At 42.8% G+C, this 13,131-nt stretch overlaps 1 protein-coding gene across 2 annotated transcripts in view; it reads right to left on the bottom strand.

Moving 5' to 3' along the window:
- Nucleotides 1–13,131, bottom strand: part of MAP4K5 (mitogen-activated protein kinase kinase kinase kinase 5) — a 525,125-nt gene that overhangs the window by 416,505 nt on the left and 95,489 nt on the right. For both annotated transcript variants that reach the window (XM_085626992.1, XM_085626993.1), the window contains exon 2: nt 7,828–7,885. In XM_085626992.1, coding sequence (XP_085483118.1) covers nt 7,828–7,885 — 58 coding nt within the window. The remainder of the gene's footprint in view (nt 1–7,827; nt 7,886–13,131) is intronic.

The raw sequence follows: 13,131 nt of genomic DNA, 5'->3' as shown, positions 1-13,131 counted from the left end.
ATTTCAAGTAATTTGTGTTTATATATTTTTTCAAGAAAGGGGAAATTATTCTCGTATGGTTCTTTTGTGCAAAAGCAGCAGTGCAGTGTTTCGGCTTGTTATCAGTGATTGCGAATTCCTTGAAAGCAGCAGTGTTTCTAACCAAGTAAGGTCGCAACTGAACTGTAATAAATTATAATAAACGCGCTTCATCAAGTTTAGCAGTTTTTAGGTCTCGCCTAGTGGTGCAGCGCATGCGTTGCTCGCCTTGGCGAGACCTATTGTTGTAGGTTTGGTGGCCGAAGGGGGACAGGGGATGTGCACGCTAACAGCGTCTCTTTCGGACAGCCGATGTGCAAGCTCACGGCGTCTCTTTCAGCACGCACGACCCCAGAGACATCGGGCATGCAGAGGTATTATTTTCTTTTACTCTGCTTGAATATACAACTGCATGTTTCTATCTTACGATATCATGTTCTGTTTCGCCGGATTCGTCACAAGGAAGTACAGGGGACACTTTTTTTTTTTGCTGTGCCGATGTTCTCAATGAGTACCTTGGGTTTAAGGTCCCATTGTGACACCGTTAATCCTCTGGCACTGCGGGTGGTGTGAGGGGCGCCAGTACACATAATAGTACACATAATAAAATTAGAAATAACGCACACAAACAAACATTCAGGCTGCGGAGGGACCCTTTGGACATACAAGGCCCCTCCAGCCTGAGCGATGAGGCAATCAAAGGGGCGCTCATTCAGTGCTTTAAGCACCTATATGTAAAGGCGCTTTATCGCCCATTGTGTGCATTCCTCGGCTATCTCTCGCTGCATCTCGGTGGCCACAGGTGACCCCTGGCTATGGAGAAGAAAGCGGAGCCCCGCCTGGCTGTGGGAATAGGGGATGACTGCTGAGAAGGGTCCAGGGGCTGTGAGAATCCCGGTTTCAGATGGTTATCTGTGGGCGAACGTGGGATGGCCAGCGAGCTCCGAGGACAGGCAGTAGCCGGGGCTTGAAACGAACTGAAGCGTCCTCACGATTAGCCGTTCGAATCAGGTGCCCCCTCTTACCTCGCAGCCACCCAGCGCCCTGTGTGATTCTAAACAGACCCTCGCGGTGCCCCTGATTGGTCCTCGTTCCGTTGCAGTGGCCTCTGCCCTCTGCTGTTCATCTTCAGATGGATAGATGGATGGATGTCTTGCTGCAGATAAGATAAGCATCAAATTAAAAGATGACCAAATTAAAAGCTGACCCATCTTGGGAAGGCTGGTTTGACTCGCGTGTTACCGACTATTGCACCAGCACTACTGTCACCTGAGGGTTCAAAGGCCATCTGGGTGTCACCATCTTCATGGACCAATGCATATACAGGAAGATGTCTAGCAAAGAGGTAAACATATGGATGCTTAGCCAATAGGTGAACTCTGTGGGTCTGGCCCTGGCTGCACAGGTTACCACCCAATCTCTTTGCCACGGGTTCGAATCCAGGCCCAGCTTTATCCATCGGGTACCAATAAAATGAATAGCATTGAGAGGGCAAGTAAAATACCTGAATAGAAGCATTTGCAAAGCAATAGGTCTAGCGTTTGTCAGAGTTTGAACTATTGGAATTTTAATTGACAATGCCTTTTATTTATGTGTTGGTTCAGAAAACAGATAAATAAAAGACAGTCATTTACAACGCCAATAGCTTAAACTCTCGCAAATGCGAGACCTATTGCATTGCAAATCCTTGTTCGTTTTGAGGTGGAAAAGAAAGATAAAGGAACATCTGTTCCTAACTGTAAAACGGTACCAAGGCATTTGCAGCTCAGAATGAAAGAGAGATGCAGGGTTCCAGTCTGAACTCCCGAGTTAAGTTCCGGCAATGGTTCAACATCCTGTTATCCTGGGCAAATCAATAAAAAAATAATTGGATCTTATGTAGTGAAGGTGTTACTTATGTAAAGTACTCAAATACATTTATTTAGAATTTTGTGGAATATAAATATCCCAAATAATCAAACAACAAACTTGAAATGAGAAGGGGGTAGTGTTGTTCATACTAAATATGTACTGCTTATCAGTACTTCAGTTTTGAAAGAGCAGACCCGTCTTTCACATCCTTATGCAAACGGTTACAGGCAGAGTGGTGGACTTTGAAGCTGGGCCATCCTGTTTAATGGTAAATTAAAAAAAGATACTGAAAAATAAAGTGTCCTCTGCGCAAATCATCTGGTGTGTACCTACAATAAACAGCACACACCAGAAAACATATGCTGCCTTTGTGGGGGGGTGGGGGGGAAGCCATGGACTTGGGCGCGGTGTACTAGCAAATACTCTTTAAAGTTAAAGAAAACAAGCATTGAAAATGCAATAGGTCTCGCCCTCGTTTAAGTTAAAGCAATATAGGTGGCTTTTTAGCTTTGCTTTTATTAGTGTTTTTCAAACTTTCATGTACATAACATGCATATGTATGCATATATGTATGTATTTATATAGATATGCAGATGTGTATATATATACACACACACACACACACATATATTTATACACACACATATATATATATACATATATATATATATATATATATTCGTCAACCGGCGCCAAAGTTATTCCAAATAGAATGTTGCGGATTTCCTATGGAAACACGGTCCTAACTATAACTATCTACTGGCGACCACCAGTAGATAATATATACACATATATATAAATGTATATATAAATGTATATATATATATATATATATATATATATATATATATATATATATATATATATATATATGTGTGTGTGTGTGTGTGTGTGTGCGTGTAGAGAGGTAGAGGTAGAGAGGGTAGAGGGGTAGAGGTAGAGAGAGGTAGAGAGAGAGGTAGAGAGGTAGAATAGTGAGTAGTAGAGAGTGAGTAGTAGAGAGTAGTAGAGAGTGAGTAGTAGAGAGTAGTAGAGTAGTAGAGAGCGAGTAGTAGAGAGTAGTAGAGAGCGAGTAGTAGAGAGCGAGTAGTAGAGAGGGAGTAGTAGAGAGGGAGTAGTAGAGAGGGAGTAGTAGAGAGGGAGTAGAGAGTGAGTAGTAGAGAGTGAGTAGTAGAGAGAGTAGTAGAGAGAGTAGTAGAGAGAGTAGTAGAGAGAGTAGTAGAGTGAGTAGTAGAGAGTAGTAGAGAGCGAGTAGGAGCGAGTAGTAGAGAGCGAGTAGTAGAGAGGGAGTAGTAGAGAGTAGTAGAGAGTGAGTAGTAGAGTGAGTAGTAGAGTGAGAGTAGTAGAGAGTAGTAGAGTAGTAGAGAGTAGTAGAGAGTGAGTAGTAGAGAGTAGAGTGAGTAGAGTGAGTAGTAGAGAGTTAGTAAAAGAGTGAGTAGTAGAGAGTGAGTAGTAGAGAGTTAGTAGAGAGTGAGTAGAGAGTGAGTAAAAGAGTGAGTAGTAGAGAGTGAGTAGTAGAGAGTGAGTAGTAGAGAGTGAGTTGTAGAGAGTGAGTAGTAGAGTGAGTTGTAGAGAGTGAGTAGCAGAGAGTGAGTAGCAGAGAGTGAGTAGCAGAGAGTGAGTAGCAGAGAGTAGTAGAGAGTGAGTAGTGTAGAGAGAGTAGTAGAGAGCGAGTAGAGAGAGTAGAGAGTAGTAGAGAGAGAGTAGTAGAGAGTAGTAGAGAGAGAGTAGTAGAGAGAGTAGTAGAGAGAGAGTAGTAGAGAGAGAGTAGTAGAGAGTGAGTAGTAGAGAGTGAGTAGTAGAGAGTGAGTAGTAGAGAGTGAGTAGTAGAGAGCGTAGCAGAGAGTACACATATACGAAAGAAATGCCACACCTCTTACATTATACGCCAAGCATCAACACCACAGGTACACCGATAAAGATCAAAACCATACACCCAACAAACACAGAGACACATACCAGGCCCACAGACACACAGCTCATGCACAGATACTACCATACATACACACAACAGACATGAAACATCAACACAGAAACACAGACACACCACACAGACGAGCAATGATGGCAAATGTGCACATCCTCACGCAAACCACACACACCTTCTCCACACACTCACAAAGAAGATATGCATCAGGCACTACAAACACGGGGGACATGCAGCCACGCATGTCTCCTGCCGCATCTGTAGTTCCAGTAATCCTGCCATGAACCTTCTGCAGCTGTGGCGGGGCGGACAGAATGCTGGCAGGGAGAATCCGAGCTGCACATCTGTCCTGACAGCACTTTACACCGTTCCTCTTCATTAACGGCGCTTATGTGGATCGAATTAGCGTTCCTATTTACATTTTAATGTGATCTTTATTAGATTTATCACCAGCTGGTTTCAGCTTATGCAGGCACTATGCTGCGTGCACAGCCCCAGCTCGGATTCCTCCCAGCTGCCCTTGTCTCGGGCTCTGTTGACCGTTCTGCAGATATTTTTCACCTCTGTTAATCTCTCTCCTGTCACCTCGGAGCCATCCCTGTCGAACTCTGCATCCTGCGAGCTGGTCGTGCTTCATCCCTGTTGTCTGTCTCATTCTGATCCAAACACGGAGGTAGCTCTGGGCTTTTCACCCTCTGCGGATCACACATTCAATCCCCACTAGGTCGAACCCAGCTTTTCATCCTTCTAAAGCTAATCATACAAGCCCCATTGAGTTGGGGGGCATTATTAGCCACCTTGACTTCAGCTGTGCCATTATTTCAATGAATCTACTTTGAGCTCCGGATGCCTCCTTGGTAGCAAAGTTAATCTCTGGGCTCCGAAAGTGTTGTGCCTCCTCCATGTTGCGGATGTCTAGAAGACCCTGCGGACGTCAGCAACATGGAGGAAGCAGAACACTTTCGGAGCCCAGAGATTAACTTTGTTGGGCTGCATGCACTGCGCTGTAGAAGTCCCCTTGCTCTACTAGGAGAGCCTGCACCACAGAGGGCCACCGGCAAGGAGGTACAGCGTGGCCCTAGAAATCAGAAATACAGGTCCTGTTCATGTGTGGTGAAACCCAAAGCACCCCACTCCACTACATTTCCTGGCAAGCGCCCGGGGGTGCTTTTAATAAGGGGACGCGGTCCACACAGATACGGGGAGGGGGAAGTAAACAGACGCTGCTCAAAGTGGATATTAAAATAATGGCACAGTTGAGTTCCGGGCGGAGCACTGAAAGGCAGGCCATCTGTGCTGTGAAGAGCTCGTGACTCGGCTCTGCCATTACTGAGGAGCAGTCACACAAAAAACAGAAACAGCACGGCGCTCATGAAATGGGCGCCGCGCTGAATAGTTTAAAGTAAGCAGCAGAATTCCACATTTTGCGAGGGTGGGGGGCTGAAGCAGGAGAGGCTGTCAGCGGCCATTACAAGCGTGTGGACGGCGCAGCAAATGAGAAAAAAAGTGCTTAGAGTCCTTTAAAGGAAAGAGTGTAAATACGCCCGTAAACGATCCAATCCCGGTGGGCGCGGATCAAAGGAGACAGGGTGGCAACAAACAGTGAGTGACATGCCTTCATTGCAATCATTGTACTGTCTTTGGCACAATTCGCCATGCCAAACGACGCGCACAAATCACAACTGAAGGCGGAGCTGGGACGAGGCTTTTGGACTCGTATAGATTCCAAAAAGCCTCGTAAGACGAGAGCAGCGCATGCGCTGCTTACGTCAGGCCAAGACCTAAAAATGGACGAGGTGAACTAGCAAATAATTTTATAAGATATGTAGAAAATAAAAAATAAAAAACTCAGGATGTGTCCAAGGTGCACTACAGATAAAGGAAGAAGGCATCACGCGCTGCCCACGGCACATACTAGGAGACATACGAGGACTGGTTAAAGCACAAGAATGTGGCCGAAATAAATTCGAAAAGACTTGTTAAAGTTAAAGAAAAAAGTAGCTCCCCCAAGAGAAGCAGTGGAAAGACAAGCACATGTGCCATGCTCGAAGGGAGAGTTCAGCACACTGAAAGAAGGACAAGCTGTCACATGCCGACAACATACAAGCAAGCATATAAGAGTGACAGTGAAGGCAACCAATAAAAAGCAAAGCCCACTGATTGTTAACAACATTTCTCAAAGAGATCGCACATGCACTGTGTAGGGGAGACCTACATTTGGGAACTTAACCCCTCTCAAGTTCTACGGATAGCTCAGTTTTTATTAAACGGAGAAGAGGTGCTGTTGCCACAGTCACTTTTGTTTCTACCAAAATAACTGGTTAAAGTCACACATTTCCAAAAATATGTAACATTTTGCATATAGATAAACTTGGGAATGGGTTTAAGAGGTGACTGATTTAAGAAAAATGCCATATTTACTGATATCGTACAGAAACTAGAAGGGTTTTTTTTTGCTATATTTTACTTTTTTTTTTTGTTTGACAAATTTTAATGAAATAAACGTAAACGTCTGGGACATCCATTTAAAAAAATGTTGGTCAAGCACAATCTTTATGTTGAGCCTTTAGACAAAGGTCAATGTTATTGAAAAATAATACATGAAACATCAGGGATGCCTGGTGAGCGTAATAACTTCCCTGTCAATGTATATATGATACATATGGTGTGACAGTTAAAATATGTTATAAAATTTGGGTGTAAGGGAAAAAGACCTAGCGCTCCAACAGGAATCCACAGTGCAAATAACTAGTTCCTTAAGAGTACTTGCGATGCTATCAAACTAGGGAATACCACCCAATTCCCTAAAAGGCTCAATCAGTGATTGATTAAACTAACAACTAATGTTGATGCACACGCAATAATTAAGACACAATGTGACAATAAATCAAAGAAAAGACAATATTCATTCGGGCTTCCGTTCTTCTTTAATCCTCAATAGAGTCTTCCACTCCCGACACGTTTCGTCGCAATAGAGATTAACCCAAACGACTTCCTCAGGGCTTAAGTTCCTTAGGTCCAAAAAGTCCTCCTTATATTTCCATTCAAAATCAAATTCCCTCAGGGTTCCGAATATTCATGACAATTATCAATGCTGAAATAAAGTCCCTCACTTAATTCGTGAAATCAGCACCTCTGACTCCCACGTTGTCCACGACAAATAAGCTCTAATATTACCACTTGGGTAGCAAGACTGTAATCTTCAATAACCCCATACTTGTATACTTGAAAATTCAAAAGTAACGTTCCAACTTTGATGAGTTCGCTCCAAAATAGGTTGCAAGTAGGTTCCCTGAAGTACCGGGGCCTCTCAATACTCCTGCCACCCGAGTACAGGTACGCGTAGGCCTACGCGTTCCGGTACTTCAGGGAACCTACTTGCAACCTATTTTGGAGCAAACTCATCAAAGTTGGAAAATTACTTGAGAGTGGAAGACTCTATTGAGGATTAAAGAAGAACGCAAGCCCGAATGAATATTGTCTTTTCTTTGTTTTTTTGTCACATTGTGTCTTAATTATTGCGTGTGCATCAACATTAGTTGTTAGTTAAAATATGTTATTGAAGGAGCTATGACGCTAAGAATTAGGATTAGATTTATTGGTCTACTAGCAAAACCTAAAAAAACAAACTCTAATTTGGTTCAGGTTACAACAATCCAGTTGGTAAAAATAAAAGATTACTAAATATCAACTCAAGTGGGAAGTCTTCCAAAATTAAGAAAGTCAAAAGATACATTAAAAAAAAACATGAGAAACCAGATAATCTGCACCTTATCTGAGAGCATATCTGATGCAGATAATAGAAATGCAGTGATTCTGATGTGTCATTGGGATCATATTGCACTGCGATCGGCTAATATAAACAATGAGTACTTTATTTTTCCGGTGGTTAACAAGATTATTTCCCTAGCAGCTCATAACATCACTTACAGGAAAAACACCCAAAATGAAGTAAGCATTTTACTTCGAAATTATAACAGCTGAGTCGTACGTGAAGTATTAAATAGTGGATGCTAAAAGTTAAGACTGACCTTGTTCAAGCTTGATAATTTTAACTGCAGCCATCTCCCCTGAATGTAGATTTCTGGCCTAAAAAAAAAAAAGACAACAGTAGGTTAAACAAACTATAATTTTGTGAATTTAAATCACTTTGTAAACACATGTATAACAGTATGTTATTGGCAAGAGAGTTTAGCGAGTGGCTTACCTCGCGGTAATGAAGGAACGCAATAGAAGTAATAAAAATCGATACAAAAAGTAGGCCTTTTTGTATCGATTTTTATTACTTCTATCAGATCACTTGAGTTAGCTGGATGTAATTTTGGGGCTTTCGTGTTACGCTTATTACATAAAAATCACAGTAAACTTTTACTGCATGTGTGCACAAAAAGTGAACTGCCAGAACAAAAGCAGCTGTTACTCACACCACTTGTAATTTGTGTTCTACATTTTTACCGCAAAATGCATTCTCACTCCAAAAATTGACATGACACATTTTGTACTAAAATACAGCACAAAACGACGGATTTTCATGCTGCATAATTACATGCAATTTTTTTGTCATTTTCCCATCATTTCACTTATTTATGAAAAAGTATATAAGGCCTTGTACTGTTTCCACGATCCGCGAGATATCGGGATTGTCATGTTCAGTGGTTGCCAGAAACCATTCGCTCCCTGGTAGGTTACGATGCTTACGGTGGCACTGTGAGCTAGCTGGTCGATAAGCAACTTATCTTGCGGGTGTCCGGAATCAGTTTTGGCACCAAGCCCCTAATTTATGTTGTCCAAACAATGCGCAGATTCTACGGATTAGTACGTTACATGCGCTCTTCCTATGGGGCGTTGCAAAGATTAATGCCGTTTGCCACAACATTTCAGCCTCCAAACTGATTGACGCTGGCTACGGCTGTGGGCAATTTAACACAGCATGTTGATTTCAGAACACTGGACTCTGTGTACATAAAGATTGAGATTCCTCATCAGATTGGATCCATGTTATCGCGACGGTCTTGAAATAAATGCAGATTTGTACCGGTAGTCAGAAAAGCCACCGATGCAAACAAAACATGGACTCCTTCGTTGTGTATTATTTATATGTGGTGAAAGCAATGAAAAAAGATTGTGCCACATTAATTTGGTCACTCCCTTGCTTTTTATTGTGTGTTTCTTGATTCAAAACTACATTTATTTGCATCGTTCATCCAAAATCTGTTCACATGTCATTAAATTCACTTATAGCTTACTTGGTAAACAATTATTTTCAAAGCTAATTGGGTTTCCTCTGTGAGCACGACCGTTCTAGGAAATCTTTATCTAGCCTTCGTTTGCTTTGTTAATCGTTCTCATTCACTGGGAATAGACTCAGAATTACCTGCCTCTTCTATTTTAGGCTCTGTTCTCTTGTACCATTACTGGATGTTTGATGTCAGTTGCAAGAGCTCTATACCCTGCCAATGCTCCCGTATCCAAGACAGGACTCAATGGACCAGTACAGCAATCCTGAAGACCTCAACCAATCTGGGTGGGGGTAGGGGGATTATACAAATTAAAGATGGGAGTTGATCATGAAAAACACACAAGTAGCCACAAAAGCAGCTAAATAGAAGTATTGTCATGACCAAAAGTAGTTAGAAATAATTCCAATTACTAGAACCTATTTCCCTTACCTGAATAAGTTAAGACTTTTCCCAGAGCAGATATGAAGTAAAAGCTAGCCTGCACCGAAGCTATCTAGATTGTCTTACTTTAGTTCAGCTCCAAAATACTTAATGCATGGTTTCAAAACATATCAAACTATTTCTCCATTTATAAAATGTTGCCGAAAATCAGTGTGCATGAAGTTCTGCACAACAGCCCACAATCTGGTTTCCAACCAAGACAGTTTTTTTTTTTTTTTTAACTTGCATGGCTGACATCACTCCATTCTGTAAATAATCCGGTGTCTCTTCACGTAGGTTTGCAGTTGAAAAAATATATATATTTTTGGGGGGTTGAAAATGGCACTCAGTTGCACTGTAGCACCTAGCGCTAGTTGTGCACAAGTTAGGAAACATCCTTTATTCGGATCGGAAGCAGTGACGTGGACGCATAATATGCTCCCAAGAGATTCAACCAGGAATCAGCTTCAATATCTTGAATACCTGGAAGCTTGTAACTTCCCAAAATGTTCCAGTAGAATTCTGGTAAAGTCCAGAATGGAATATCTACATGCACCAAGTTTGAAAGGTAAGTTGCCTGGCAAATATTTTCATGAAGAAGCAAAATTACAACTAAAAAGGTCTTCTAAACTGCAGCAGTATTTCTGGTTTGCCTATAACTGCTTTTAGCAGAGTGCAAGAGTCTCACACCCATTTCTCTCACACTCGCAAACATAAGAGTTGTTGAGTGCCACAGCAAGAGCTTCTTTTAGAAGTACAAACTCCCCTCTTCCAACAAACACATACCACCACTTTGATCACAGTGCAGTCACACTCTCGCTTCAATTACTGCACCCTTGTTGTTGAGCCAATAACGTTAATCAAACTACTTCTGATATACATTGAAGTAAAATTGCATTCTTGCTTCCCAGATGATGGATTTCTATGAAACAGTTAGAAGACTTTAGACAAATGACTGTGAATTTTTAGCTGTGACATAAAAGGGGGATTACTAATGAGCACTCGTGTTTTAACTAGTTCTTTAAATGTATAAAAATTACTTTGAAAGAGCCTCAGTTTGATCATCGATGAAGGCCAATAAGATTTTCCCTAGGGCCACTCTGATCAGAGGAATTTGCTGCCTGGATTTGCCAATGCCACCAGAAAGGTACACTCCCCAGATTGAATGCCCAGTGGACTCATTGCAAGCCATCTTGTTGCTTGGCTTACATAGACAGGCACAGGTACATAGATCCTCCAATTATCTCTGTATTCAGGAACTTCACGACTGCTAGACAGACATCTCCTGCCTGAGGGGGAAAGGAGGGCCCAGGATACTGGTTAGGAATGCTCGTGCCGTATTTTGTGGTGTGTCAGTGATATAACAGTCAAACTGCTTACACCCCCATGTGTCAGTTAGTCAAACTCTAGTTTATTTGTAATTTAAAATTATAAACATTAATTGAAAAAGCAATTAGCATTGCAGCAAATACTGATCACCCTCCTGACGATGGATGATTCTAAAATCCATCATCTCATTGTATAATGGATGGTTTACCATCGTGTAATCTAAGTAGGAGACACATTTATTGGATGACCTAGTCACAGTTGGCGTTATGTCACCTGGCAGGTGGCCGTTCAGGATGATGAGGCTTGCTAGCTCAGATGCTTTTACAAATTTTGCAACAATCTTGTCTCATCGAATACAGCGTGGCAGACTTTGGTCTGGGAGGGACCCAACTGAATCGGTCTGCTCTTCACTTGGTTGATGAAACAAGTTTAAATTAAAGTCTCCAGTTACTAACAAACAGAATTGCTGACGTTTTAACTGCAACATATTTGCAATAATCTTATCCACTGTTGCAGCCTTCCTCTTTGGGTTAATCTAAACATTTACAAGCAGCAGCGGTTCGCCTAATTGCTGAGCCCGACTGTCCAAGACCAGGGCCAGAATCCAAGGTTCGTTTGTGGTTAATTCTGTGATTTTTACAGTCAAATTAGCCAGGTCACCTTTTCCTCTTCCGCGTGAGCAGTTTTTCTGCGCCAGTTTAATGTGTTCAACAAACCTATGAGGGGGACACTGACTTGAGGCCAGGTTTCGTGCATCATTATTATATCAAATGAGCTCAGAAATTCCACTACGGAGGCATCCTTGATTTCTGACCGCAGACCTCCCATATTCCATGAGTAGATGGTTAAGCCTCTCCATTCCGTGGCACTAGATTGAGCTGCTATTCAGTCTTTGACGGTTGTCAAGGATAGAGCAGATGGCAACCAGCTCCAGCCATTCTGGATTTCTTGCATCTTTATGATCCTTCGCTGTTCTATGAATGCCCTCTTTCTTTCTATTTACTTAAACAGTAAAACCTGGGTACTTTGCAAAGCTTGAGGGTTGTACAGCAGGAGGATGAACCCCCCCCAATCTACAACATTAACGGGGTGCTGCTGCTGTTCTATCAGCGAGAGTGGGGTACCAATCCCCCTGGGAACACCATCACTTCTCTTCCCTGGTTCTTCAGCAGCTTCTTACTCTCCGAGGCCTGTACTGGGAGATCCGGCACAGAAAATGTAATGAGCGTGGGTTCTGAAATCTGCCTTCCTCTAGTTGGCAGGAACTGAGTGGAAAGAACATCGTCTGATACTACATGATTCAGACCAAGTACTGCCCTAATCAGTTTCAGGACATTTGCATGATTTAGAAAATCCTGTAAACCCCTGGATTTGAATTCAGGATTCCATAGGCACCGGCGCCCCTGCTCTTTATAGTCAACTGATGTATGGCTTGAGTCGTTCGCTTTTGGCATGCCGCTAGTCATGCCCCATTTGCTAGAAGGGCTGGGGCAGTTTTCAATATAGTCCTTTTCTGATGTTTGAACCGAGATTGCGAACTCCATTGGCCTCCTGTGCGTCCCTCTGCACTTTCAGGGAACCACTGCCCTAGGCAACAATGACCTGCTGAGCTCAGGATTAATAATGTCTTCATTGATTGTTGTTTGCTCAGTCTCTTCCTTAGACTTTATGGGCGGGCTGTCATCCTTGTCACCCTTCTTGGCTTGCGAGTTTAGCTCAGTTGCAGGTACAGCCCTGCCTCGATTACTGGGGCATGCTCACCTGGCCTAAGACCATCTGCCGATAGGATGGAACTTTCCACATTCGCCTCTCCCACCCTGGGTGACTGTATTGAGATTAGCACTACAGTGCAAGAAGTCCTAGGGCAGGCATTGTTTCTGCCCTTCCTCGAGTGCTTCCGTTCCCTCTACCTAAGATGAATAAGTGCCAGAACAGGTTCCCGGCGCCGGCTTGGTGCACGGACTGCATCCCACTGCGGGCTAGGTGTTAGCACTTGGCCTACCCCATTATCCGAGGGCTCCTTAGGTAATGGGTCCCTTAATTCCCCCTTATCGGGAGAATCCTGATGTAACATAGCCCTAGCAGCAATTCAATCATCCGATGTAATATAAGTTAGAGAGGCTTGAATGCGCACCCTTTGGTGCAAAGTTAGCTTTTACTGCTCCCAAAATTCCTTCAAAGACCAACGGAAGTTACACCAACTTATCAATCACCTGCTTGTAAGAACATATGGTGAAGTCATAATCCTTGTTCACTTGCACCCGAGTGATCAGGGTGTTTAGCTTTTCAAGCTTGTCATCAATGTCTGACACAAAGACTGCCATGGTATTGAGGAAGTTCACCTGA

This window comes from Triturus cristatus, chromosome 9, assembly GCF_964204655.1.
Source record: "Triturus cristatus chromosome 9, aTriCri1.1, whole genome shotgun sequence".
Lineage (NCBI taxonomy): Eukaryota > Metazoa > Chordata > Amphibia > Caudata > Salamandridae > Triturus > Triturus cristatus.
This window is presented reverse-complemented; position numbering and strand designations above follow the sequence as displayed.